Raw genomic sequence first — 25,735 nt, 5'->3', positions numbered from 1 at the left:
AATTGTTCTTATGGTAATCATAGAACAAAACTTGTTTTTTCCCAAAGGGCAAAACAGGTGATGAAGGGGACATTAATTATGAGAGAAAAGGTTCAATTTATAAAAACCTTGTCGCATTTTTAAGAGAAAAATCACCAAAATTTTCAGAAAATATGTCTAAACAGGTAAGTTTTATAGTTTCTTTTGAGCTTTCATAGCATTATGTTACTAAACTACAACTTTCTATGGTACAAGAAAAATAATAATTTTGCCTATTTTTGGACACTTTTTATTATTAGTTTTTTTTTTTTTACAACATAACATAACATAAAAATATTGTAAATGTAGTATCATTGTTCAGGGTTCAGTGGCATTAATTACATTCACAATGTTGTACAAATATCACTATTATCAATTTCCAAGTCTTTTTCGTCTCTCCAACTTGAACTCTATACCCATTAAGCAATAATTCCCCATTCCTTCTTCCCTGACTTCCTGGTTAACTCTGATCTGCTATTTCTATCAGTTTGCTTGTTTTAGATATTTCATGTCACTGGAATGATATAATATTTGTCCTTTTGTGTCTGGGTTCTTTCACTTAGCATAGTGTTTTTAAGGCTCATCCATGCTATAGCATGTATCAGAATTTCATTCTTTTATGGTAGAATAATATTTTGTTTATGTATAGACCACATTTGGTTTATGTATTCATCCCTTGATGGATACTTGGGTTGTTTCTGTTTCCACCTTTTGGGTATTGTAAATAATGCTATGAATATTGGTGTACAGGTATCTGTTGTATTCTTATTTTCAATTCTTTTGGGTCTTTTCCTAAAAGTGGAATTTCTGGGTCATGTGGTAATTCTGTATTTAACTTTTGGAGGAACTGCCAACCAGTTTTCCACGGGGGCCACACCATTTTCATTCTCATCTGCATTATCCAAAGATTCCACTTTCTTCACATCCTTGTTAATACTTCTTATTTTCTAGGTTGTTGTTTAATTATAAACATCATAATCAGTGTGAAGTGGTATCCCATTGTGGCTTTGATTTGCATTTCCATAACGATTAGTGATGTTGACCACATTTTCATATATTTGTTGGTTATCTGTATATCTTTTTTGAAGAAATGTCTGCTTGAGTCCTTAGCTTATATTTTAAATTGAATCTTTTTGTTGTTGTAGTTTCTGTATGTACCCGATATTAACCCCTTATCAGATAGAAGGTTTGCAAATTTTTTTGTTCTGCAGGTTGCCTTGTAATTTTCTTGGTAGTGTCCTTTGACGCAGAAACATTTTTAATTTTGACGAAACCTAATTTACCTATTTTTTTCTTATGTTGCCTATGCTTTTGATATCATATTTAAGAAGTCATTGCCAAATCCAAGGTCATGAAAAGTTTGCCCCTGTGTTTTTCCTCTAAGGATTGTATAGTTTTAGCTCTTAACTTTAGGCCCTTGATCTCTTTTGAGTTGATTTTTGTCCATTAGGCTCCAATTTCATTCTTTTGCATGTGGATATTCAGTTTTCCCAGTACAATTTGTTGAAGAGATTGTTCTTTCTCCTTTGGATGGTCTCGGCATTCTTGTTGAAAATCAATTGATCATAGATGGAAGAGTTTACTTGGGGACTTTTATTTCTCTTCCATTGGTCTATATGTCTTTCTTTACATCAGTATCACACTGTTTTGATTACTGTAGTTATAATAGTTTTGACATCAGGAAGTGTGAGTCCTCCAACTTTGTTGTTTTTTAATACTGTTTTGGCTATTTGGTATTCCTTGACACTCTATATGAATTTTAGGCCTGGTTTTACATTTCTGCAAAAAATGCCATTGGGATTTTGATAGAGATTTCATTGAATTTATGAATTGCTTTAAATAGTGTTGCCATCTTAACCATATTAAGTCCTCCAGTTTATGAATAGGAGATATCTTTCCATTTATTTGTATATTTAATGGCTTTCAGCAAGTTTAGAAGTTTTGAGTGTACAAGTTTTTCTCCTTCATTATATTTACTCATTAGCATTTTATTATTTTTGATGCTACTGTAAATGAAATTGTTTTCTAAATTTTATTTTCAATTATTCACTGTTAGTGTATAGAAATACAACTTTTGAGTGATCAAATCGGATCTAATTTTTGAGTGTTAAAGTCAAGATTGAATTTCACAACTTCACTGAATTCATTTAACTCTGTGTGTGTGTGTGTGTGTGTGTGTGTGTATTCTTAGGTTTTTCTGCATTACAAGATCATGCCATCTGCATACAGATAGTTTTACTTCTTCCTTTCCAATTTAGACTCTTTTACAACTTCTTTTTCTTGACTAATTACTGTGGCTAGGACTTCCTGGACAACGTTGAATAAGAGTGGTAAAAGCAGACATCCTTGTCTGATTCCTGATCTTTTTTTTTGAGATGGAGTCTCACTCGGTCACCCAGGCTGCAGGCTGGAGTGCAGTGGCATGATCTTGGCTCACTGCAACCTTCACCTCCCCTCCCAGGTTCAAGTGATTCACGTGCCTCAAGCTCCTGAGTAGCTGGGATCACAGGCATCTGCCACCATGCTCTGCTAATTTTTAGATTTTTAGTAGAGATGGGGTTTCACCATGTTGACTAGGCTGGTCTTGAACTCCTGGCCTCAAGTAATCTGCCTGCCTCGGCCTCCCAAAGTGCTGGGATTACAGCTGTGAGTCACCGTGCCTAGCCTGACTCCTAATCTTAATTGAAAAGCTTTTAGGCTTTCACCATTGAGCCTGATGTTAGCTGTGGGATTTTCTTATACAGCCTTTAGCATGTTGAGGAAGTTGCCTTCTGTTCAGTTTTCCTTTTCTTTTCTTTTTTTGAGATGGAGTCTTGCTCTGTCACCCAGGCTGAAGTGCAGTGGTGTGATCTTGGCTCACTGCAACTTCCGCCTCCTGAGTTCGTGTGGTTCTTCTGCCTCAGCCCCCATAGTAGCTGGGATTCCAGGTGCACACCACCAAACCCGGCTAATTTTGTATTTTTAGTAGAGATGGGGTTTTCCCATGTTGGCCAAGCTGGTCTCAAACGCCTAATCTCAGGGGATCCACCTGTCTCGGCCTCCCAAAATGCTGGGATTACAGGTGTGAGCCACCATGCCCAGCTCCAGTTTTCCTTTTCTTGGTGCACCCATCATTTGGTGGACCCTCCTGAGTAAAAGATGCACATGGGAGGGAAAAATTGAGGATTTGGATGTTAGAGAATACCTTTATTATTTTCTCTCACTTGTTTCTAGAGTAATGGTTTGAAATTAATTTTTAGTTAGCATTTCAAAGGCTTATGTTTCCACGTAAACTGTTTGTTTTGGCTTTTTCCCCTCTTTGGAGGCCTTTAGGATCTTCCTTGGTGTTCTATAATTTTTGTGGTATGGTTTGTGCAGATTTTTGTTTCTTTTTGAGATTCATCTATGCTTTTGCATCTATCATTAATTTATTGCTTTTTTGGATGTGTATTATTCCATTGTGTGGATATGCCACAATTTGTTTATCTACTCACCTGTTAATGGATGTGCAGTTATTTCAGGTTTTGGGCTATTACAAATAAAACTACTAAGAACATTTTTGTACAAGGAGTTGTACGATCATATAGTTTCAATGTGCCTAGATTAAAAACCTAAGAATGAAATGGTAAGGTCATATGGTAGTTGTATGTTTAAGCAACTGGTAAACTGCTGTCCATAATGGTTGCAATATTTTACATTGATGTAGGCAATGTATGAGAGTCCCAGTTCTTCCACATACTCATCATTAACTGATATGGTCAGTCCTTTAACTACAGACATTCTAATAGGTGTGTACTGGTGTCTCATTTGGTTTTAATTTGCAGTTCTTGAATGCATCTTTTCATGTGCTTATTGGCCATTCACATATCTTACATGGTAAAGTGTCTATTTGGACTCTTTGTCCATTTTTTAATTGGGCTATTCAGTTTTTTATTGAGTTGCAACAGATCTTTATATATGTTCTTGGCTTATATATTCTGTTAGATACATGAAATATAAATATTTCTTCCCAATCTGGGTCTTGTATTTTTCTTTTTTCTTTTCTGTTTTTTTTTTCTTTTTTAGACAGAGTCTCCCTCTGTCGCTCAGGCTGGAGTGCAGTGGCATGATCTTGGCTTGTTGCAAGCTCCACCTCCCGGGTTCACAACATTCTCCTGCCTCAGCTTCCCAAGTAGCTGGGACTACAGGCGCCCGCCACCGTGCCTGGCTAATTTTTTTTTTTTTTTTTTTTTAGTAGAGACGGGGTTTCACCGTGTTAGCCAGGATGGTCTCGATCTCCTGACCTTGTGATCTGCCGACCTTGGCCTCTCAAAGTGCTGGGATTACAGGTGTGAGCCACCGTGCCCGGCCAAGTCTTGTATTTTTATTCTCCAAGCAATGTCTTTCAAAGAGCAAGAGTCTTCAATTTTGATACAGTCCAACTTATTTTTTTCTTATAGTGTTTTATAATGCTCTTCCAAACCCAGTATAATGATGAATTTCTCCAATGTTTTCTTCTAGAGATTTTTCAATTTTACCTTTCCAATCTATGTCTATGATCCACTTTAATTTGGTTTGTGTATATGAGGTATGGATCAAAGTTCGTTTTTTTCTTTTGCTTATCTAGTTGTTCCAGCATCATTTGTCAAAAGTAAATCTATTGTTTTTCCACTGAATTATCTTTATAACTTTGTCAAAAATTAGTCGTTCATTTGTCTGTGAATGTATTTCTGAACACTTCATACTGTAACTTTGATTTCTCTATTTTTACACCAATACCACACTGTCTTGATTACTCTAGCTTTATGATAAGTCTTGAAGTTGTTTATTTTAAATCCTTCAATGGTGTTCTTTAAAAAAAGGTTTTTGGCTATTGTAGGTCTTTTGCATGTCCATAAGAATATTAGAGCCAGCATGTCAATTTCTTAAAAAATTGCCTGATGGAATTATGGTTGAGATTGCCTTGAATTTATAGATGAATTTAGGAAAAATGGACATCTTAACAATATTGAATTTTCTAATCAATGAACATAGTATGTCTCTCCATTTATTTAGGTCTTAGTTAATTTCTCTCACCAATGTTTTGTAGCTTTCAATATACAGGTCTTATACATCTCTTTTGAAACTTATCTGTGTTTCATATTTTGGGGCTATTGTTAATGAGTTTTAAATTTTCTATTTCTAGTCATTTGTTGCTATTGTATAAATATACACTTGATTTTTGTATGCTGATTTTATATCCTGAAATTTTGCTAAACTCTCTTATTAGTTCTAGTACCTTGTTTGTACATTCCAGAGGGTTTTCTGTGTAGATATTGTCAGTGAATAAAGATCATTTTCTTATTTCTTCCTTCCTAATGTCAAATCTTCCTTCTCAATCTCAACAGTTTTTTATTTCTTTTTATTTCCTTAATGCACTAGCTGGAATCACCAGTAAAAAATTGAATAGAAATGGTCTCTTGTTCCTGATATTACAGGGAAATCTTTCAATTAAGTTTGATGCTAACCATTTACAAGGTTAAGACTTCTATTCTGAGTCATTGAGAACTTTTATTAGGAATGAATGTTGGATTTTATCAAATGTTTCTTTGTGTACTGGGGAGAGAATCATGTGTTTTTTTCCTCTCTTTTAGTTTGTTAATGTGATTAATTACATTGATTAATTTTTCAAGTGACAAACCAACCTTACATTTCTCAGACAAACCCCACTTGAATCTTTTATATACATTATCGGATTTAATTTGCTAAGATTTTGTTAAGAAGTTTTGCACCTATATTCATAAAGTTATTAGTGTGTAGCTTTGTTTTCTTTAGTGTCTTTGTCTGGTTTTGGTATTGAAGTAATACTCACATTATAGAATGATTTAGAAAGTTTCATCTTCTCTTCAATTTTTTGGAAGAGTTTGTATAGATTTTTTTTCTCAATTTTTTGGAAGAGTTTGTATTGTAAACAATATTTAATAAGTAAATATTGTTTGTTTATTAAATGTTTGGTAGGTTTATTAAATGTTTGGTAGAAATGTTTGGTGAAAGCCATCTGGGCCTGGAATATTCTTTATGGGAAAAATTGTAACTACAAATTCAATGTATTTGATAGTTATGACACTATACAGGTTGTCTATTTCTTCCTGAGGGAGCTTTGGTAGATTAGATTGTCTTAAAGGAATTTGTTCATTTGGTGTGAGTTGCCAGATTTATTGGCATAAACTTTTTTCATAGTATTCTCTTATTGACCTTTTAATATCTGTAGAATTTGTAGTCACTGTTACCTCTCTCATTCCTAATATTGGTCATTTGTGGTTTTTTTGTTTTGATCCACCTATAGCTATAGGACTATAGATTTACTAAATTTCCTCAAGGAACTAGCTTTAGGTTTAATTTTTATCTTTCCTACTTTACTTTGATGCTTGTCTTTTTATTTGGGTTTATTTACTCTTATTTCTCCAGTTTTTAAAAAATGTTACAATACATTCAATTTAATCTAGTCATGTTTGTGTTTGAAGAAATTTTGATGAATTCAGTTGTGAATAATGTTTTACTTGGAGCATATAAAACAAGGGATCCTCAGCCCAAAGCTGCTTTAGCTGGTAAACAACTTCAGCAACGTTTCAGGATACAAAATCAATGTATCAACGTACAAAAATCACCAGAATTCCTGTACACCAACAACAGCCAAGCCAAGAGCCAAATCAGGAATGCAATCCCATTCACAATTATCACAAAAAGAATAAAATACCTAGGAATAGAGCTAATCAGAAAGGTGAAAGATCTCTACAGTGAGAATTACAAAACACTACAAAGAAATCAGAGATGACACAAACAAATGGAGAAACATCCTATGCTCATGGATTGAAAGAGTAAATATCATTCAAATGGCCATACTGCCCAAAGCAATTTATAGATTCAATGCTATTCCTATCAAATTACCAACAACATTCTTCACAGAACTAGAAAAAACTATTTTAAAATTCATATGGAACCAGAAAAGAATAGCCAAGGCAATCCTAAGCTTAAAAAAAAAAAAAAAAAAAAGACCAAAGCTGGAGGTATCACACTACCCAACTTCAAACTATACCATAGGGCTACAGTAACCAAAACAACATGGTACTGGCATAAAAAGCAGACACATAGACCAATGAAACAGAATAGAGAGCCCAGAAACAAGGCTGCACACCTACAACCATCTGATCTACAGCAAAGCTGACAAAAACAAACAATGGGGAAAGGACTCCCTATTCAATAAATGGTGCTGGGATAACTGGTTAGCCATACGCAGAAGATTGAAACTGGACCCCTTTCTTATACCATATACAAAAATCAACTCAAGAGGGATAAAAGACTTAAATGTAAAACTCAAAACTATAAAAACCCTGGAAGACAACCTAGGCAATACCATTTGCAATTGCAACAAAAGCAAAAATTGACAAGTGGCATCTAATTAAACCTCAGAGCTTCTGCACAGCAAACTGTCAACAGAATAAACAGACAACCTACAGAATGGGAGAAAATATTTGCAAGCTGTGCATCTGACAAAGGTTTAATATCCAGCATCCATAAAGAATGAATTTACAAGAGAAAAACAAACAACCCCACTAAAAAGTGGTCAAAGGACATGAACAGATACTTTTCAAAAGAAGACATACATGTGGCCAACAAGCATGTGAAAAAAGCTCAATATCACTGATTATTAGAGAAATGCAAATCAAAAGCATAATGAGATATCATCTTACACCAGTCAGAATGGCTGTTATTAAAAAGTCAAAATATAGCAAATGCTGGTGAAGTTTCAGAAAAAAGGGAATACTTATACACTGTTGGTGGGTGTGTAAATTAGTTCAATCATTGTGGGAAACAGTGTGGCAATTCCTGAAGGAGCTAAAAACAGAACTACCGTTTAATCAAGCAACTTCATTACTGGGTATATACCCAGAGAAATATAAATCATCACATAAAGACACATGCACATATATGTTCATAGCAGCACTATTCGCAGTAGCAAAGACATCAAATCAACCTAAATGGCCATCAATGAGAGACTGGATAAAGAAAATATGGTACATATATGCCATGGAATACTACACAGCCATAAAAAAGAATGTGATCCTGTCCTTTTTAAGAAGAAAACCAATTACCCCCTGTTCCACTTATAAATGGGAGCTAAATGATGAGAACACATGGACACAAAGGGGAACAATAGACCCTGGGGCCTACTTGAGAGTGGAGGGTGGGAGGAGGGAGAAGATCAGAAAAAATAACTGTTGGGTACTAGGCTTGGTACCTGAATGATGAAATCATCTGTACAGCAAACCCCTGTGACATGAGTTTATCTATATAACAAGCCTGCACATGTACCCCTGAACCCAAAATAAATTATTTTATTTTTGGTACAGATGGGGTTTTGCCATGTTGGCCAGGCTGGTGTTGAACTCCTGGCTTCAAGTGATCTGGCTGTCTCAGCATATGTATGTATGTATGTATGTATGCATGTATGATTTTTTACCATAAGAGTTCATGCTGCAAATTTCTTTATGAGCATTGTATAAACTATGTTACACAGATTTTTGATATATGATATTTTTATTCAATATATATGAGGAGTTTCTGTAAATCTTTCTTTTACTAATTTCTAGTTCAATTCCAATGTATTAAGATATTTATATGATTTTAGTTACTTTAAACTTATTAATGTTCATTTTATGGCCCAGTATATGATCTATTTTGGTGATTTTTTTCCTTATACATTTGAGGAGACTGTATTCTGGTGTTAATGAGAGGTGTGTCTTTTAAATGTCAATTAAGCCAAGTTGTCTGATTGTGTTGCTCAGGTCTTCTATATCATTACCGATGTTTTTTCTGCTGATTTTATTGATTACTGAGAGAGTTTTGAAGTCTACCAATTATGGATTTATCTACTTTTCCTTTTAGCTCTGTGTTTCCTTCATATATAATGAAGTTCTGTTGCTTGGTGAATATACAATTACGATTGTGTGCTAATTGATCCTCTATTAGTATGTGTGCTTCTCTTTGTCCCTGTAAATATTATTTGCTTTGGAGTCAATATTGTCTGATTTTAATATGGCCATTCCTGCTTTCTTTTGATTATTGTTTGCATAAACTATTCTTCTCCAGCCTTTTACTTCTGATGTATCTGTATCTTTATATATAAAATAGTTTCTTTAGGCCACAAATAGTTAGGTCTCCTTTTTCATCCAATGTGATGATTTCTCATTTAATTGATGTGTGTAAACACTTTCATTTCATGTAACTACTAATATAGTTAAATTTAAATTTACTATCTTGCTACTTGTTTTCTATTTGTTTCATCTGTTCTTTGTGGTTTTTTTCCTTCCTCTGCCCCTTTTGAATTGAGCTTTTTAAAATGATTCCATTTTATTTATGCTATTGGTTTACTAGTTATATTTCTTACTAAAAGTTTCTTAGCTGCCCTCTGGCTTATGATATATATCTCAAATTTGTCACGTCTCCTTTAAGTAAAATTCTAAAATTCACAAATAGTTTAAGAAACTTACAACAATATAATATACCTTGAATACCCTTCCCTATACTTTGTGTTATTGTTTTCACACATTTTATTTCTACGTCATAAACCCCTCAAAATGTTGTTACTATTTTTGCTTTAGATAGTCAATTATATGTTAGAATGATTAAAAATAATACACAAAGTCTTGTGTATTTATTTTTACCATTTCTGCAGCTTTTAATTTTTTTTGCATAGATTCATGTTTCTGGCTGGCATGATATTACTCCTGACTGAATAATTTTATTTAACATTTCTAGCACAGGTCTTCTGGCAGTAAATTATCTGTTTTTGTTCATCTTGAAGGTTTTTATTTTGCTTTCATTTTTGAAAGATTTTTGTTTTATTCTTAGTAAAGAATTTTGGGTTGACGTGGTTTTTTGTTCTTTCCTTTTTAGTGCTTTAAAGATATTACTCTCTTTTCTTCTGGTTTGCAGTGTTTCTGATGAGAGGTCTTTTAAATTTCTTATGTTCATTCCTCTGTAATATGTCATACCTGTCTACGTTCAAGATGTTCCCTTTATCTTTGGTTCAAGCAATTTAAATATGATGTGTTTTAGTCAATAGAAGGTTTTAGTTGAATTTTTTGGTGGTGGTGAGGAATAAGCAGGTCCAGACCTGCTGTTGTATCTGTTGTGCTGCAGCAGAGGTGTGAGTTTAGGAACATCATGTTGCTGTCCACCTAACTCCAACAGAAGCCTTAGTCTTGATGTTGCCCTTATTTAGCTGTTACTAAGGACCACAAGTTAAATGCATCTGAGACTTCCTTTCCTGAATTTACTACTGGCATTAATCTTCAGAGAACACTAGATAATTCAGATATCATTAAAAATTATTCTCGTTTTTTAAATAAAGGGAATTAGCTTCAGTGAAGACCAGCAAAAGGAAAAGGATCCGCTTGGCAAAGCCCCCAAGAAGGAAGAAGCAGCTGCCCTCCGCAAAGACATTTCCGGTTCATACAAGAGGTCACTGGAGAAGAACCAAATTAATTTCGGGAGGAATCAAATGACCAAGAGATGGGAACCAAGCTTAAACTGGAAGACCACTGTTAATTACAGAAAGTATGTAGACATTTGCATTTGTTTTCAGATGCAGCATTAGTAACCATATTCACCTAATTTTTCACAGAACTTTATTTTATTTTATTTTATTTATTTATTTATTTATTTATTTATTTATTTATTTATTTGAGATGGAGTCTTGCTCTGTTGCCCAGGCAGGAGTGCAGTGGTGCAATCTCGGCTCACTGCAACCTCTGCCTCCTGAGTTCAAGTGATTCTCCTGCCTCAGCCTCCTGAGTAACTGGGATTACAGGCACATGCCACCACGCCTGGCTAACTTTTTATTTTTTGTAATTTTAGTAGAGACAGGGTTATACCATGTTGGCCAGACTGGTCTCAAACTCCTGACCTCAAGTGATCTGCCCACCTCAGCCTCCCAAAATGCTGGGATTACAGGCATGAGTCACTGCATCTGGCCAGAACTTTATTTTATAATAGAAAAATACAGAGTAGATATTTACACGTCCCTCCAAGACACAGGTTGATTCCTTTCTGCTCCTCTTTCTATTCCAAGCAGAAAGATTTGATAGAGTTTGTGTGTGGAGCACCGTGAAGGGAAGAAAAAAACACAATTCACTTTCATATAGTTGGTGAGTCAGGACAAATAATACGCAGAAAAGATGATAAAACACTTGGAGAAGTCACGGGGGAAATGTAAAAATCATGCTAGAGACCTGTTTAAGTAAGCACTAGGAGAATGTGGAATGATGAAAATTATATGGAGTTAGTCAGGGAAACTGTCATAGAGATAATGTCTAACAGAACTTTAATACTATGAAAAGGCTAGAGTCTCAAAAATATGAATGGGCCTATATAAAGTGGACACTGGCTTGATGAATGTATGAAATATACAAAACAAGTGCCATTTAGGACCTTCTATAAACAGGCATCAAAGGAAAAATTGAGGGCCAGTGCTACATAAATGCTGGGGCAGTCCGAAACACCTAGAGCTTTATTTATTTGTTTGTTTATTTATTTATTTATTTAGAATCTCGCGTCACCCAGGCTGCAGTGGCACAAACTTGGCTCACTGCAACCTCTGCCTCCCAGGTTCAAGTGATTCTCTTGCTTCAGCCTCCTGAGTAGCTGGGATTACAAGTGTGTGACACCACGCCTGGCTAATTTTTATATTTTTAGTAGAGACGAGGTTTTGCCATGTTGGCCAGGCTAGTCTCAAACTCCTGAGCTCAAGTAATCCGCCCACTTCGGCCTCCCAAAGTGCTGGGATTACAGGTTTGAGCCACTGCACCCAGCCTACTTTTTAAAATTTAACAAATAGTTTACAAGTTGTGGCCTATAGGTGATACTCTATGTTGTCCCAGTTTTGGGTTAAGAACTGACTCCTGGTTGATCACACAGGGACCTTCTCCTGCAGGGATTCTGAGAACCACAGGGTGATTGTGTTTTGGAAGCAAACCCAGAGAGCTCTTTGAAGAACGGAGTCCTGTGGAGAGGGGTGACACTGGCTCCCTCTGATTGAGCCAAAAATCTCATCAATTTTGGGGTGTTTGACTTCTGTGGCTCTGTTTGAAAGAGTCAATGTGAAAATGAAAAATGCATGGGCAACTCTGTTAACTGGCAAGTGAGTTTTAAAATACTGCTTTTTCCATATCCTTACTGTTTCAAGCATGAGATTCCTTAGCAGGTATTCAAGGGAGAACACAGAATGCCAAGGACTATGCAAAGCGTGCGAATACCTGGAAAACCAGGTGCAGGCCCTGTTGCAACGTTGGGTGGGGAAGATAAGAAAATAGACAACTATAATTGGGGGCGATACGTACCTAGAGTAGAAGGCATCGGGTGCAGGATTCACACCAACAGTGGCAGCCTGTGAAGACCTGTTCCTAGGGGCTGGACAGAAGGTTTCCTCAATATGTAAAACATAGAGCTGTGCTGAAAGAGTGAAAGAGACAGCTCCGAGTGTCAGAATGAGGCTGGAACTCTGTCAGGAACACACATCATTTGAGCACATGGAAATAATGGAGTATATATCTACATTGCCATCTTTTATTTTTTATTAATTTGCATAAAGCAATAAAGCTAATATATTTGTATATATTTTTTAAAGCAAAGGCTCAGCAAAAGAAATCCAAGAGGACAAACGCACAGGAAAACTTGAAAAACAAAGACCATCTGTTTCACACGGAAGAGCACAATTACTTGGGTATGTTTCTGGTCAGCAAGACAAGTTCCCTAAAGCCACCCTCACACAGTGGGCTACTGAGCATGCAAATTAATGGCATTCTTACTATTAGGGTCCCAAGATGTTTACACTGACGGTTACTAGGAATGTTAGTAAAAGTGGTCACACTGGATTTCTTTAAATACTTTTTCAAGATATTCTTCTAATGCAATTACCCAAAATACAGTGATTTACTAGTATTAGTTGACTGTGGGAAAAGAAATGTATTTAATGCAAAGAGCAGTGAACTAAGTTTAGGAACACTGGGCTTCTAACTGATGTCTTGCCTCTGAACAATCATGTCCTGGCAAAGTTATGTCATCTGTCTGAGCCTCCCTTTGCTGATCACAAATGACTGCCGATTTTGAAGTGGTCTATGTTATTGCTAACGAAAACAATTAAAAATTAAATATGATGCCAACTAGTAAACTTCTTACTTGATTTTCAGTTTGACAAAAAAAGTGACATGTCTGGAAGATAAGGGTCAGCCACTTTGATTAGCTTCGGAGTGGTGGATATTAGCGCTTTTGTTACAATCTCACAGTTCCTTGAGGCTGCGTTCACTGATTTTTTTCAGTTATTTTTTTCTCTACATTGTTCAGCTTGAGCCAATTCTGTTGTTCTATCTTCAAGTTCATTTATTTTTTCTTCCATCCTATTCTTCTGCTAATTTCATTCAGTGAGTTTTTAATTTCACTTAAATTTCCGTTTGGTTTTTCTTTTCTATCTTCTCTTTCTTTGCTGAGACTTTCTATTTTTTTTCATTTGTTTCAAGCATGTTCATAATGCTTGTTGAAATATTGTTATGATGGTGCCTTTCATATCTTTGTCAGATAATTCATACATCTTCATCACCTTGATATTGGCATTTTTAAATTGTCTTTTCTCATTTAAGATGAGATCTTCCCCATTCTTGGTATGACAAATAATTTTCAGTTGATATGTAGACATTTTGGTTATTATGAGACTCTGGATCTTATTTAAAGTATTTATTTATTTATTTGAGACAGAGTCTTGTCTGTCATCAGGCTGGAGTGCAGTGGTACAATCTTGGCTCAGTGCAAACTCCACCTCCCGAGTTCAAGCAGTTCTTCTGCCTCAGCCTCCTGTAGCTGCAATTACAGGCGTGCGCTACCACACCCAGCTAATTTTTTTTTATTTTTAGTTGATACGGGGTTTTGCCATGTTGGCCAGGCTGGTCTTGAACTCCTGACCTCAAGTGATCTGCCTGCCTCGGCCTCCCAAAGTGCTGGGATTACAGATGTGGGCCACTGCACCTGGCCTAAATCTTATATTTTAGAAGGCCTTCTCTGCCACCATATTGGCTGGATTAGGTATGTGTTGCTTCCCCAGGCTGGTGAGGAATTGAAATAGCAGGTTTTCCCATAGGCCTTCATTGATGTCTGGGGGGTCAGGCAAGGGAGTCCTCATTATTTCTGGAGGGTAGTGGCAGTTCATGCTGCACCTATGCCTCTGCTGATACCAGCAGGACAGTGTGACAGGGGAGTCCTTGGTTACTTTGTCAGTAGGCTCTATTGATATCACAGTTCGGATAAGTGACTTCATTTTTGCCATGAGGTAGTGAGCATCTGACTCTCTGTCAGGCCTTCTCTGAGGCCACCCCAGCAGGTGGGTTGCAGTGCTTTCTTACAGTCTGATAAAGGTAGAGCCCTAGGCTCTTCACTTGGCCTTTGCTGTAAGAGGTAGACTTGGGCCATGCTGTTATGTGTGGTCTTGATTGACATAGATCATTTGTTGTCTAAACATTTTCTGTCTTATTAGGCTTTCCTTTTCTGGCCCTTTGAATTAGACAGAGCAGGACTTTCTTAGGTCCTTTTATTGCCTGCACCCCCTGGAGTTTCTGCTTTGCCGGCTTTTCCAGTACCCAGTCTAGGATGAATGAGACAAAAAGAAAACCCAGGGAATGCACCGCTGTGTTGAGCCACAGGTCTTCAGATCCCTAGGTCGTCCTCTTCTTTATCTCTACCTTTCAGAGTCACCTTATGTTTGTTTTATATACAATATCCAGATTTTTAGTTGTGCTTGGTGGGAGAAATAGGGAAAAGTATATCTACTTCATCTTTCCTGAAACAGATATTGGGCCGAAAGTATTTCAATTTTTAGTGAGTTAGAGAGCTTAGGGTAATAGATAAGGTAAAGTTTTAATGTATCCAAGCAACAGCTATTACTCAGTGATAAAAATGAAAGGTTCTCTGTGTCACATCTTGACTAAGTGGATAGAATTCTGTGGTAGAGAAGTATTTCTTAAGGTGGAGTTTGTACATCAATTCAGCATTGACGTTTGCTTCTTTTTACCTCCTGAATATGCAGTTGCCATGGGACAGGATTGGAAGAAATCATATCAAATAGCAAAAGCATTTTAAAGTTAGCTATCAAAGGATTCATCAATTAGGGGAAAAAAAAGACAGCTTTTCTTTGGGGCGCTGCTTTTTAAAATGGGATTGTGGAGTGATTGGGCAGACCTAGTTCACTTTGCCCTCAACTCCAGGAGCTTGTTAGACTAAGGGAAGGTGAATTTAGGCTTTCCCCAAAGAATTTAGGCTATATGCTTCAATCTGGAATCTTTGAGTTAAGTTTAAGTCACTTCTTGAATAGACCTGATCTACTGGAAACTTCACTCAGGTGGCTCATTAAATGGGAACAGATGCTTGAATTCAGGCTTTCCCTCTTCCAGGGTCCAGAGAGCATAATCATAGTGTTTTACACACAAATTGGCTTTTGGAAGTGCAAAAATTGGGGGCTCTCTGTGCCAAAAAAACTGTAAGAAATTAAGAGAATCGTGGAATCTTACAAATTAATAAAATTTAAAAATTGCCTATCCTCTTCCTATGCTCCAAAATGGAATAGACTAGAAAAGACTTTTATGGATGAGAACCCACTGGGAGTTGAAGAGAGCAGAGGAGGGAGAGAAACAAAGAAAATGAGAATGAATTGATATGAGCATGAAGGCTTAAATGGACTAGTCCTTGCCTGTGAGCTTAATGTTGAGTTAGAAACTTCTAGAGTGATGAGGAATAAAGTGTACTTTCTCGTAAGTCTTTTTATAATTACAGCACAATGATCGTGATTCCACTAATTCAATTTTTGTAAATCCAAGTTAAATATCTGCAGATGGCCCGTTTTCAGCCCTGGCTGATTTCACTCCAGGTTTGCACTGTGTAGGGCGTCAATAACCCTTTTATGGATTACTGGGGACCCAGATACATTTTCTAAGATTAATGGGAACCCAGAATGAATACACTACTCCAGGGGGTGGCAGGCAGGATTCTTGGGTTCCTCTTACCCATGGACACTACTCTAAACGCAAACTCGAATGAGTCCTGTCTCCTCCTGGACTCTCGTCCCTATCATGCTCTGCAATATCCCAAATGAATCATTCTTACACTTAGCTCTTTCTTCTACATTTTTCCTTGGCCCCCCTCATACTACAAGGAAATGAATTTCCTTATGTCCTCACTCTATGCACCAAAGCTTCCATGCTCTCCTTTCTTGCATTTATTGAAACTTTTCTGTGACAGCAGCGATTCTCCTTCAGATCTTCTTTTCCCAGGCCCTGTGTAACCACAGGGCATGGGGACCATAGGCAGAAATCTCCTCTTTATTGCTTCAAACTACCTTACTCTTTAGATTAGATCTCCTTTCCTATGAGGCTAATGTAACCCTCTGTCTTTCCTGGTTGCTGTTTTCTATGGATCCATTATCACTGATGATTTTGACATTGATTGACTATCACTTTCATCCTACGTCCCATCATCATCTTGAAAAACCTGAAACCCGAAGAGGAAAACCAGCACCAAATCTTGGTCTACACACTCCCTGGTTTCAGTCTCACTGACTGTTGCCTCCTCTCCATCAAGCTGCTGCTACTGCCACTTCCTGGAATTATCACCAGAAGTACCATTCTTCCAAAATCTTAACCTAGACTGAAGTCATCTATCTGTTCATTCACTTATTCATACCTGCATTAATTTATTAATTCTTCTAGCAAATATTTATTGAGTGCCTGCCTTATGCTAGGGGAGACAGTGTAAAAGACAGAAATGGTCCTTGCCTTCATGGAACTTACTAAGACACTATAAGAAAACACAGAAATAAAAATTTTTTGATGGTGACCAAAGTGGACAAGGTACTGAGCTACAAAATGATGGGAACTTAGATAATTACTCATAGACCACAGATTTGATTCTGTTCTTGCTGAAGATCGAGGTAAAGACAAAAACCTAACCAGTTACTTAATTTATGTGGCCCCTAAGATGAAAACAGATCAAATCTTCAAAAACAAAACCACAGCTTTTCCTTGGAGTTTAACAAAGATACCGAAAGACTGCATTCTTCAAGAGCATTCCCTTGATACCTGGCAGCCAGCGGGCCCTCTATGCATGTTTGGTGAATGAATATACATGATAATATAGAACTAAAACACATATTTCACACTCTCTCTATGCCAGGCATTGTTATAAGCTTTTTACATACTAATTGCTATTATCATCCCCAATTTGCAGGTGAGGAAACCGAGGCACACGTAAGTTAAAAGACTACCCCAGCTCATCTAGGAACCAAGATGAACAGCTCCCATTACAACTATGTGTTTTAGCACAGCCACTTCACTAACCATGGAGTTTTGTTCAAATTATTATTATTATTATTATTATTATTATTATTACAGAGTCTTGCTCTGTCATCCAGGCTGGAGTGCAGTAGCACGATCTTGCCTCATTGCAACCTCTGCCTTCCAGGTTCAAGTGCTTCTCCTACCTCAGCCTCCCAAGTAACTGGGACAAGAGGCACACGCCACCACACCCAGCTAATTTTTGGATTTTTAGTAGAGACAGGTTTTCACCATGTTGGCTAGGCTGGTCTCAAACTCCCAACTTCAAGCAATCCACTTACCTCGGCTTCCCAAAGTGCTGGGATTACAGGCGTGAGCCACCATGCCCGGCCCAAATTATTTTTAACTCATTATCTCTATAATGAGAGTAATGACAACCTCATAGATTGTTCAGAGAATTAAAATGAGACATTTAACCCACAGTCTGTTGTCCTGAACTCTTGTGGCCAAATGCATGGGGGTCTAAAAAACTCACTTCAAAAAAGGGTAATGAAATTCATATAATATATATTATATGATAACCTCTATTGGAGTGTAAGCCAATACCCTATAATGAAAAACATGACATTTCTGTAGTGAAACATGAATATTCACACTGAATGAGAGGAATAAAGACCGTAAATAGTCTATTATTGGTTCATATAAGGCCTTAGCAACAAGTTAAATCCAGTGGGGGGGAAAAATAGTTTTCAGAGCTTTTTGGATTTCAGAGTTAGAGGAAAAGTATTGTGGACTTGTGTGTTCTATTATGGTCATTGACTTTGTGACTTTGATATTTAAGGACACCTTAATATGTGATTGGCAAAAGTCATATTTTAAGTAATTTTGGATCCTTCAAAGTGAATGATTTTTTCCTCTTAATTTCTCTGACATTTCCTTGCTTGTAGAATGGGGATAATAGAGCCTGCTTTGCAAGGTGGTTGTGAGGTTTAGAAATAATGAATATAAAGTGCCTGGGACAGGCCGGGTGCAGTGGCTCATGCCTGTAATACCAGGACGTTGGGAGGCCGAGACGGGAGGATGATGAGGTCAAGAGTTCGAGACCAGGCTGGCCAACATGGTGAAAACCCTGTCACTACTAAAAATACAAAAATTAGCCAGATGTGGTGGCGCGTGCCTGTAAGTCCAGCTACTCAGGAGGCTGAGTCAGGAGAATCACTTGAACCCGGGATGTGGAGGTTGCAGTGAGCCAAGATCATGCCACTGCACTCCAGCCTGGGCGACAGAGCGAGATCTTGTCTCAAAAAAAAAAAAGACAAAAAAAAAGTACCCAGGGCAAAATAGACAAAACTGGCGGCTGCTGTTGGTATTATTTAATATTAAAATTAGCTAGAAGATTTAAAAGTTTGCTTCTGTCCTGTGAGATGAGGAATATGTGGGAAACAATATCAGGATAAATATCCTGGGTTTAGCACCTCTCCACCTGAGTGATGGATGAGTAGTTCCTGAGACATCATTGTGGGTTTGGTGACCCAATGGCAGTAACCTGGCATCCAGCAGTGGGAGGTGGAGACAAGTTGGTGTGATGAGTGTGCATGTGCGTGAGGGACCTCTGTAGGGACATAGGGCGTATATTAGATTCCAGAAGGCTCTTGCAATACTGTTGCCCATGCATCAAACCATAGAATGTGGTGTACTTCTGTGGAACTCAGCACTTTGCATGGTAATGCCTCTCAGAGTTGGTGGTTAACTCTTTGGTCCTGAACCTGATTATGTTCATGTTATTGCTATTCTTTGGCACCTTGTGCCCTTGCAAGTACTTCAGTGTAGGCATTATGGAGGGATGTGCTGAATATTGACTCTCTTTGGTAAAAGAGACTCTTTCACTTTAGGGCCTTGTGGCACTGCCAAGTTGAAGTTACTGGAATAATAGAAATAGTCAATATCTGAGCTGTCCAGTGTGGTAACCACGAGGCACGTGGGCCATTGAGCACCTGAAATGTGGCTAGTGTGATTGGAGAACTGGACTTTTAATTTTCTTTAATTTTAGTTAAATAAATAAGTTCAAATACCTGTAAATATAGACGACCACATGCAATGAGTGACAGTCTTATTGAAAAGTGCAGCCTTAGGACATTTACTGAATACCCTTGTTTATTTCTCACTGTTTTCTTTGTCGTGATTATTGTACCCGGAGCAATTGCACCTGTGATAGAGACAGGTTTATTCATCTCATGGAGTTCCTTTTTATTTTTATGTTTTGAGACAAGGTCTTGCTCTGTCTCCCAGGCTGGAGTGCAGTGGTGTGATAACGTAATAATGGTTTACTGCAGCTCAGACTCCTGGGCTCAAGGGATCCTCCTGCGTTAAGCCTCCTGAGTAGCTGAGATTACAGGCATGCACCACCATGTCTGGCTAATTAAGTATATTTTGTAGAGACAGAGTCTTGCTATGTTGTCCAGGCTGGTGTTGAACTCTTGGCCTTAAGTAATCCTCCCACCTCAGCCTCCCAAAGCACTGGGATTATAGGCATGAGCCACTGCACCTGGCCTCATGTAGATCTTTTTTTTTTTTTTTTCTGGTTATCATGTCTTTTATTGAAAGTCAAGTTTACTGGGGAATAATTTACATATGGTAAAAGTCATTGATATCAGACATCCAGCTTTATGAGTTTTAATAACTGAATACGGTTGTTTAACAACCACGAATATCAATATGTTTATTTCTGGAACTGTAAAATGTTTCCCTATAATATTTTACATGCAATCGTCTTCCCCATCTCCAGCCTCTCATAACCACTGATTTTATTCTTGTCTCTATAGTTTTTTCATTTTTAGAATTTCTTATAAAATGAACTGTACATTATTGTATCTGACTTCTTTCAGGAAAAAAGCTATACATTGAAAAGCATAAGGTATTAATGAAATAAATGGTAGGAGACACAAATATAAAGATATCTCATATCCATGGATTCGAAGAATTAATATTGTCAAAATGTTCATACTACTCAAAGTGATCTGCAGATTCAGTACAATCCCTATCAAAATCCCAATGTCATTTTCACAGAAACCAGTTCTTTTGTAGATTATTTGAAATTTCCTACATAGACAATTATGTCATCTGTGAATAAAGATCTTTTTATTTCTCCCTTTCGATTTTTTTTCTTTTTATTATTATTATTATTATTATTATTATTGTTATTATTATACTTTAGGCTCTATGGTACATGTGCGCAACGTGCAGGTAAGTTACATATGTATACATGTGCCATGCTGGTGCGCTGCACCCACCAACTCGTCATCTAGCATTATGTATATCTCCCAATGCTATCCCTCCCCCCTCCCCCCACCCCACAACAGTCCCCGAAGTGCGATGTTCCCCTTCCTGTGTCCATGTGTTCTCATTGTTCAATTCCCACCTATGAGTGAGAATATGCGGTGTTTGGTCTTTTGTTCTTGCGATAGTTTACTGAGAATGATGATTTCCAATTTCATCCATGTCCCTACAAAGGACATGAACTCATCCTTTTTCATGGCTGCATAGTATTCCATGGTGTATATGTGCCACATTTTCTTAATCCAGTCTATCATTGTTGGACATTTGGGTTGGTTCCAAGTCTTTGCTATTGTGAATAATGCCGCAATAAACATACGTGTGCATGTGTCTTTATAGCAGCATGATTTATAGTCCTTTGGGTATATACCCAGTAATGGGATGGCTGGGTCAAATGGAATTTCTAGTTCTAGATCCCTGAGGAATGGCCACACTGACTTCCACAAGGGTTGAACTAGTTTACAGTCCCACCAACAGTGTAAAAGTGTTCCTATTCCTCCACATCCTCTCCAGCACCTGTTGTTTCCTGACTTTTTAATGATTGCCATTCTAACTGGTGTGAGATGGTATCTCATTGTGGTTTTGATTTGCATTTCTCTGATGGCCAGTGATGGTGAGCATTTTTTCATGTGTTTTTTGGCTGCATAAATGTCTTCTTTTGAGAAGTGTCTGCTCATGTCCTTCGCCCACTTTTTGATGGGGTTGTTTGTTTTTTTCTTGTAAATTTGTTGGAGTTCATTGTAGATTCTGGATATTAGCCCTTTGTCAGATGAGTAGGTTGCGAAAATTTTCTCCCATTTTGTAGGCTGCCTGTTCACTCTGATGGTAGTTTCCTTTGCTGCGCAGAAGCTCCTTAGTTTAATTAGATCCCATTTATCAATTTTGGCTTTTGTTGCCATTGCTTTTGGTGTTTTAGACATGAAGTCCTTGCCCATGCCTATGTCCTGAATGGTATTGCCTAGGTTTTCTTCTAGGGTTTTTATGGTTTTAGGTCTAACATGTAAGTCTTTAATCCATCTTGAATTGATTTTTGTATAAGGTGTAAGGAAGGGATCCAGTTTCAGCTTTCTACATATGGCTAGCCAGTTTTCCCAGCACCATTTATTAAATAGGGAATCCTTTCCCCATTTCTTGTTTTTGTCAGGTTTGTCAAAGATCAGATAGTTGTAGATATGTGGCATTATTTCTGACGGCTCTGTTCTGTTCCATTGATCTATATCTCTGTTTTGGTACCAGTACCATGCTGTTTTGGTTACTGTAGCCTTGTAGTATAGTTTGAAGTCAGGTAGTGTGATGCCTCCAGCTTTGTTCTTTTGGCTTAGGATTGACTTGGCGATGCGGGCTCTTTTTTGGTTCCATATGAACTTTAAAGTAGTTTTTTCCAATTCTGTGAAGAAAGTCATTGGTAACTTGATGGGGATGGCATTGAATCTGTAAATTACCTTGGGAAGGATGGCCATTTTCATGATATTGATTCTTCCTATCCATGAGCATAGAATGTTCTTCCATTTGTTTGTATCCTCTTTTATTTCCTTGAGCAGTGGTTTGTAGTTCTCCTTGAAGAGGTCCTTCACATCCCTTGTAAGTTGGATTCCTAGGTATTTTATTCTCTTTGAAGCAATTGTGAATGGGAGTTCACTCATGATTTGGCTCTCTGTTTGTCTGTTATTGATGTATAAGAATGCTTGTGATTTTTGTACATTGATTTTGTATCCTGAGACTTTGCTGAAGTTCCTTATCAGCTTAAGGAGATTTTGGGCTGAGACAATGGGGTTTTCTAGATATACTATCATGTCATCTGCAAACAGGGACAATTTGACTTCCTCTTTTCCTAATTGAATACCCTTGATTTCCTTCTCTTGCCTAATTGCCCTGGCCAGAACTTCCAACACTATGTTGAATAGAAGTGGTGAGAGAGGGCATCCCTGTCTTGTGCCAGTTTTCAAAGGGAATGCTTCCAGTTTTTGCCCATTCAGTATGATATTGGCTGTGGGTTTGTCATAAATAGCTCTTATTATTTTGAGATACGTCCCATCAATACCTAATTTATTGAGAGTTTTTAGCATGAAGGGTTGTTGAATTTTGTCAAAGGCCTTTTCTGCATCTATTGAGATAATCATGTGGTTTTTGACTTTGGTTCTGTTTATATGCTGGATTACATTTATTGATTTGCGTATATTGAACCAGCCTTGCATCCCAGTGATGAAGCCCACTTGATCATGGTGGATAAGCTTTTTGATGTGCTGCTGGATTCTGTTTGCCAGTATTTTATTGAGGATTTTTGCATCAATGTTCATCAAGGATATTGGTCTAAAATTCTCTTTTTTTGTTGTGTCTCTGCCAGGTTTTGGTATCAGGATGATGCTGGCCTCATAAAATGAGTTAGGGAGGATTCCCTCTTTTTCTATTGATTGGAATAGTTTCAGAAGGAATGGTACCAGCTCCTCCTTGTACCTCTGGTAGAATTCGGCTGTGAATCCATCTGGTCCTGGACTTTTTTTGGTTGGTAAGCTATTGATTATTGCCACAATTTCAGCTCCTGTTATTGGTCTATTCAGAGATTCAACTTCTTCCTGGTTTAGTCTTGGGAGGGTGTATGTGTTGAGGAATTTATCCATTTCTTCTAGATTTTCTAGTTTATTTGCGTAGAGGTGTTTGTAATGTTCTCTGATGGTAGTTTGTATTTCTGTGGGATCGGTGGTGATATCCCCTTTATCATTTTTTATTGCATCTATTTGATTCTTCTCTCTTTTTTTCTTTATTAATCTTGCTAGCGGTCTATCAATTTTGTTGATCCTTTCAAAAAACCAGCTCCTGGATTCATTTATTTTTTGAAGGGTTTTTTGTGTCTCTATTTCCTTCAGTTCTGCTCTGATTTTAGTTATTTCTTGCCTTCTGCTAGCTTTTGAATGTGTTTGCTCTTGCTTTTCTAGTTCTTTTAATTGTGATGTTAGGGTGTCAATTTTGGATCTTTCCTGCTTTCTCTTGTGGGCATTTAGTGCTATAAATTTCCCTCTACACACTGCTTTGAATGTATCCCAGAGATTCTGGTATGTTGTGTCTTGGTTCTCGTTGGTTTCAAAGAACATCTTTATTTCTGCCTTCATTTCGTTATGTACCCAGTAGTCATTCAGGAGCAGGTTGTTCAGTTTCCATGTAGCTGAGCGGTTTTGAGTGAGATTCTTAATCCTGAGTTCTAGCTTGATTGCACTGTGATCTGAGAGATAGTTTGTTATAATTTCTGTTCTTTTACATTTATTAAGGAGAGCTTTACTTCCAAGTATATGGTCAATTTTGGAATAGGTGTGGTGTGGTGCTGAAAAAAATGTATATTCTGTTGATTTGGGGTGGAGAGTTCTGTAGATGTCTATTAGGTCTGCTTGGTGCAGAGCTGAGTTCAATTCCTGGGTATCCTTGTTGATTTTCTGTTTCGTTGATCTGTCTAATGTTGACAGTGGGGTGTTAAAGTCTCCCATTATTAATGTGTAGGAGTCTAAGTCTCTTTGTAGGTCACTCAGGACTTGCTTTATGAATCTGGGTGCTCCTGAATTGGGTGCATATATATTTAGGATAGTTAGCTCTTCTTGTTGAATTAATCCCTTTACCATTATGTAATGGCCTTCTTTGTCTCTTTTGATCTTTGTTGGTTTAAAGTCTGTTTTATCAGAGACTAGGATTGCAACCCCTGCCTTTTTTTGTTTTCCATTTGCTTGGTAGATCTTCCTCCATCCTTTGATTTTGAGCCTATGTGTGTCTCTGCCCGTGAGATGGGTTTCCTGAATACAGCACACTGATGGGTCTTGAGTCTTTATCCAATTTGCCAGTCTGTGTCTTTTAATTGGAGCATTTAGTCCATTTACATTTAAAGTTAATATTGTTATGTGTGAATCTGATCCTGTCATTATGATGTTAGCTGGTTATTTTGCTCATTAGTTGATGCAGTCTCTTCCTAGTCTCGATGGTCTTTACATTTCGGTATGATTTTGCAGTGGCAGGTACCGGTTGTGCCTTTCCATGTTTAGCGCTTCCTTCAGGAGCTCTTTTAGGGCAGGCCTGGTGGTGACAAAATCTCTCAGCATTTGCTTGTCTGTAAAGTATTTTATTTCTCCTTCACTTATGAAGCTTAGTTTGGCAGGATATGAAATTCTGGGTTGAAAATTCTTTTCTTTAAGAATGTTGAATATTGGCCCCCACTCTCTTCTGGCTTGTAGGGTTTCTGCCGAGAGATCCGCTGTTAGTCTGATGGGCTTCCCTTTGATGGTAACCCGACCTTTCTCTCTTGCTGCCCTTAACATTTTTTCCTTCATTTCAACTTTGGTGAATCTGACAATTATGTGTCTTGGAGTTGCTCTTCTCGAGGAGTATCTTTGTGGCGTTCTCTGTATTTCCTGAATCTGAATGTTGGCCTGCCTTGCTAGATTGGGGAAGTTCTCCTGGATAATATCCTGCAGAGTGTTTTCCAACTTGTTTCCATTCTCCCCGTCACTTTCAGGTACACCAATCAGACGTAGATTTGGTCTTTTCACATAGTCCCACATTTCTTGGAGGCTTTGCTCATTTCTTTTTATTCTTTTTTCTCTAAACTTCCCTTCTCGCTTCATTTCATTCATTTCATCTTCCAGGGCTGATACCCTTTCTTCCATTTGATCGCATCGGCTCCTGAGGCTTCTGCATTCTTCACGTAGTTCTCGAGCCTTGGTTTTCAGCTCCATCAGCTCCTTTAAGCACTTCTCTGTATTGGTTATTCTAGTTATACATTCTTCTAAATTTTTTTCAAAGTTTTCAACTTCTTTGCCTTTGGTTTGAATATCCTCCCGTAGCTCGGAGTAATTTGATCGTCTGAAGCCTTCTTCTCTCAGCTCGTCAAAGTCATTCTCCGTCCAGCTTTGTTCCGTTGCTGGTGAGGAACTGCGTTCCTTTGGAGGAGGAGAGGTACTCTGGTTTTTAGAGTTTCCAGTTTTTCTGCTCTGTTTTTTCCCCATCTTTGTGGTTTTATCTACTTTTGGTCTTTGATGATGGTGATGTACAGATGGGTTTTTGGTGTGGATGTCCTTTCTGTTAGTTTTCCTTCTAAC

General features: G+C 37.6%; 1 protein-coding gene across 7 annotated transcripts in view; it reads left to right on the top strand.

Annotated features, from left to right (window-relative positions):
• ODAD2 (outer dynein arm docking complex subunit 2) overlaps window positions 1–25,735 on the top strand; it is a 196,589-nt gene that overhangs the window by 17,582 nt on the left and 153,272 nt on the right. For 6 of the 7 annotated variants that reach the window (XM_054522111.2, XM_009245208.3, XM_054522112.1 and 3 more), the window contains 3 exons: window positions 48–164; window positions 10,370–10,575; window positions 12,644–12,739. In XM_054522111.2, coding sequence (XP_054378086.1) covers window positions 48–164; window positions 10,370–10,575; window positions 12,644–12,739 — 419 coding nt within the window. Of the gene's footprint in view, window positions 1–47; window positions 165–10,369; window positions 10,576–11,897; window positions 12,158–12,643; window positions 12,740–25,735 lie in introns of those variants that run through there. The other variant, XM_054522116.2, reaches the window with a different exon arrangement.

The sequence above is a fragment of the Pongo abelii genome, chromosome 8 (genome assembly GCF_028885655.2).
Source record: "Pongo abelii isolate AG06213 chromosome 8, NHGRI_mPonAbe1-v2.0_pri, whole genome shotgun sequence".
NCBI classification, from domain to species: domain Eukaryota; kingdom Metazoa; phylum Chordata; class Mammalia; order Primates; family Hominidae; genus Pongo; species Pongo abelii.
Note: the sequence above shows the minus strand (reverse complement) of the source record. Positions and strands in the feature narration are given on the sequence as shown.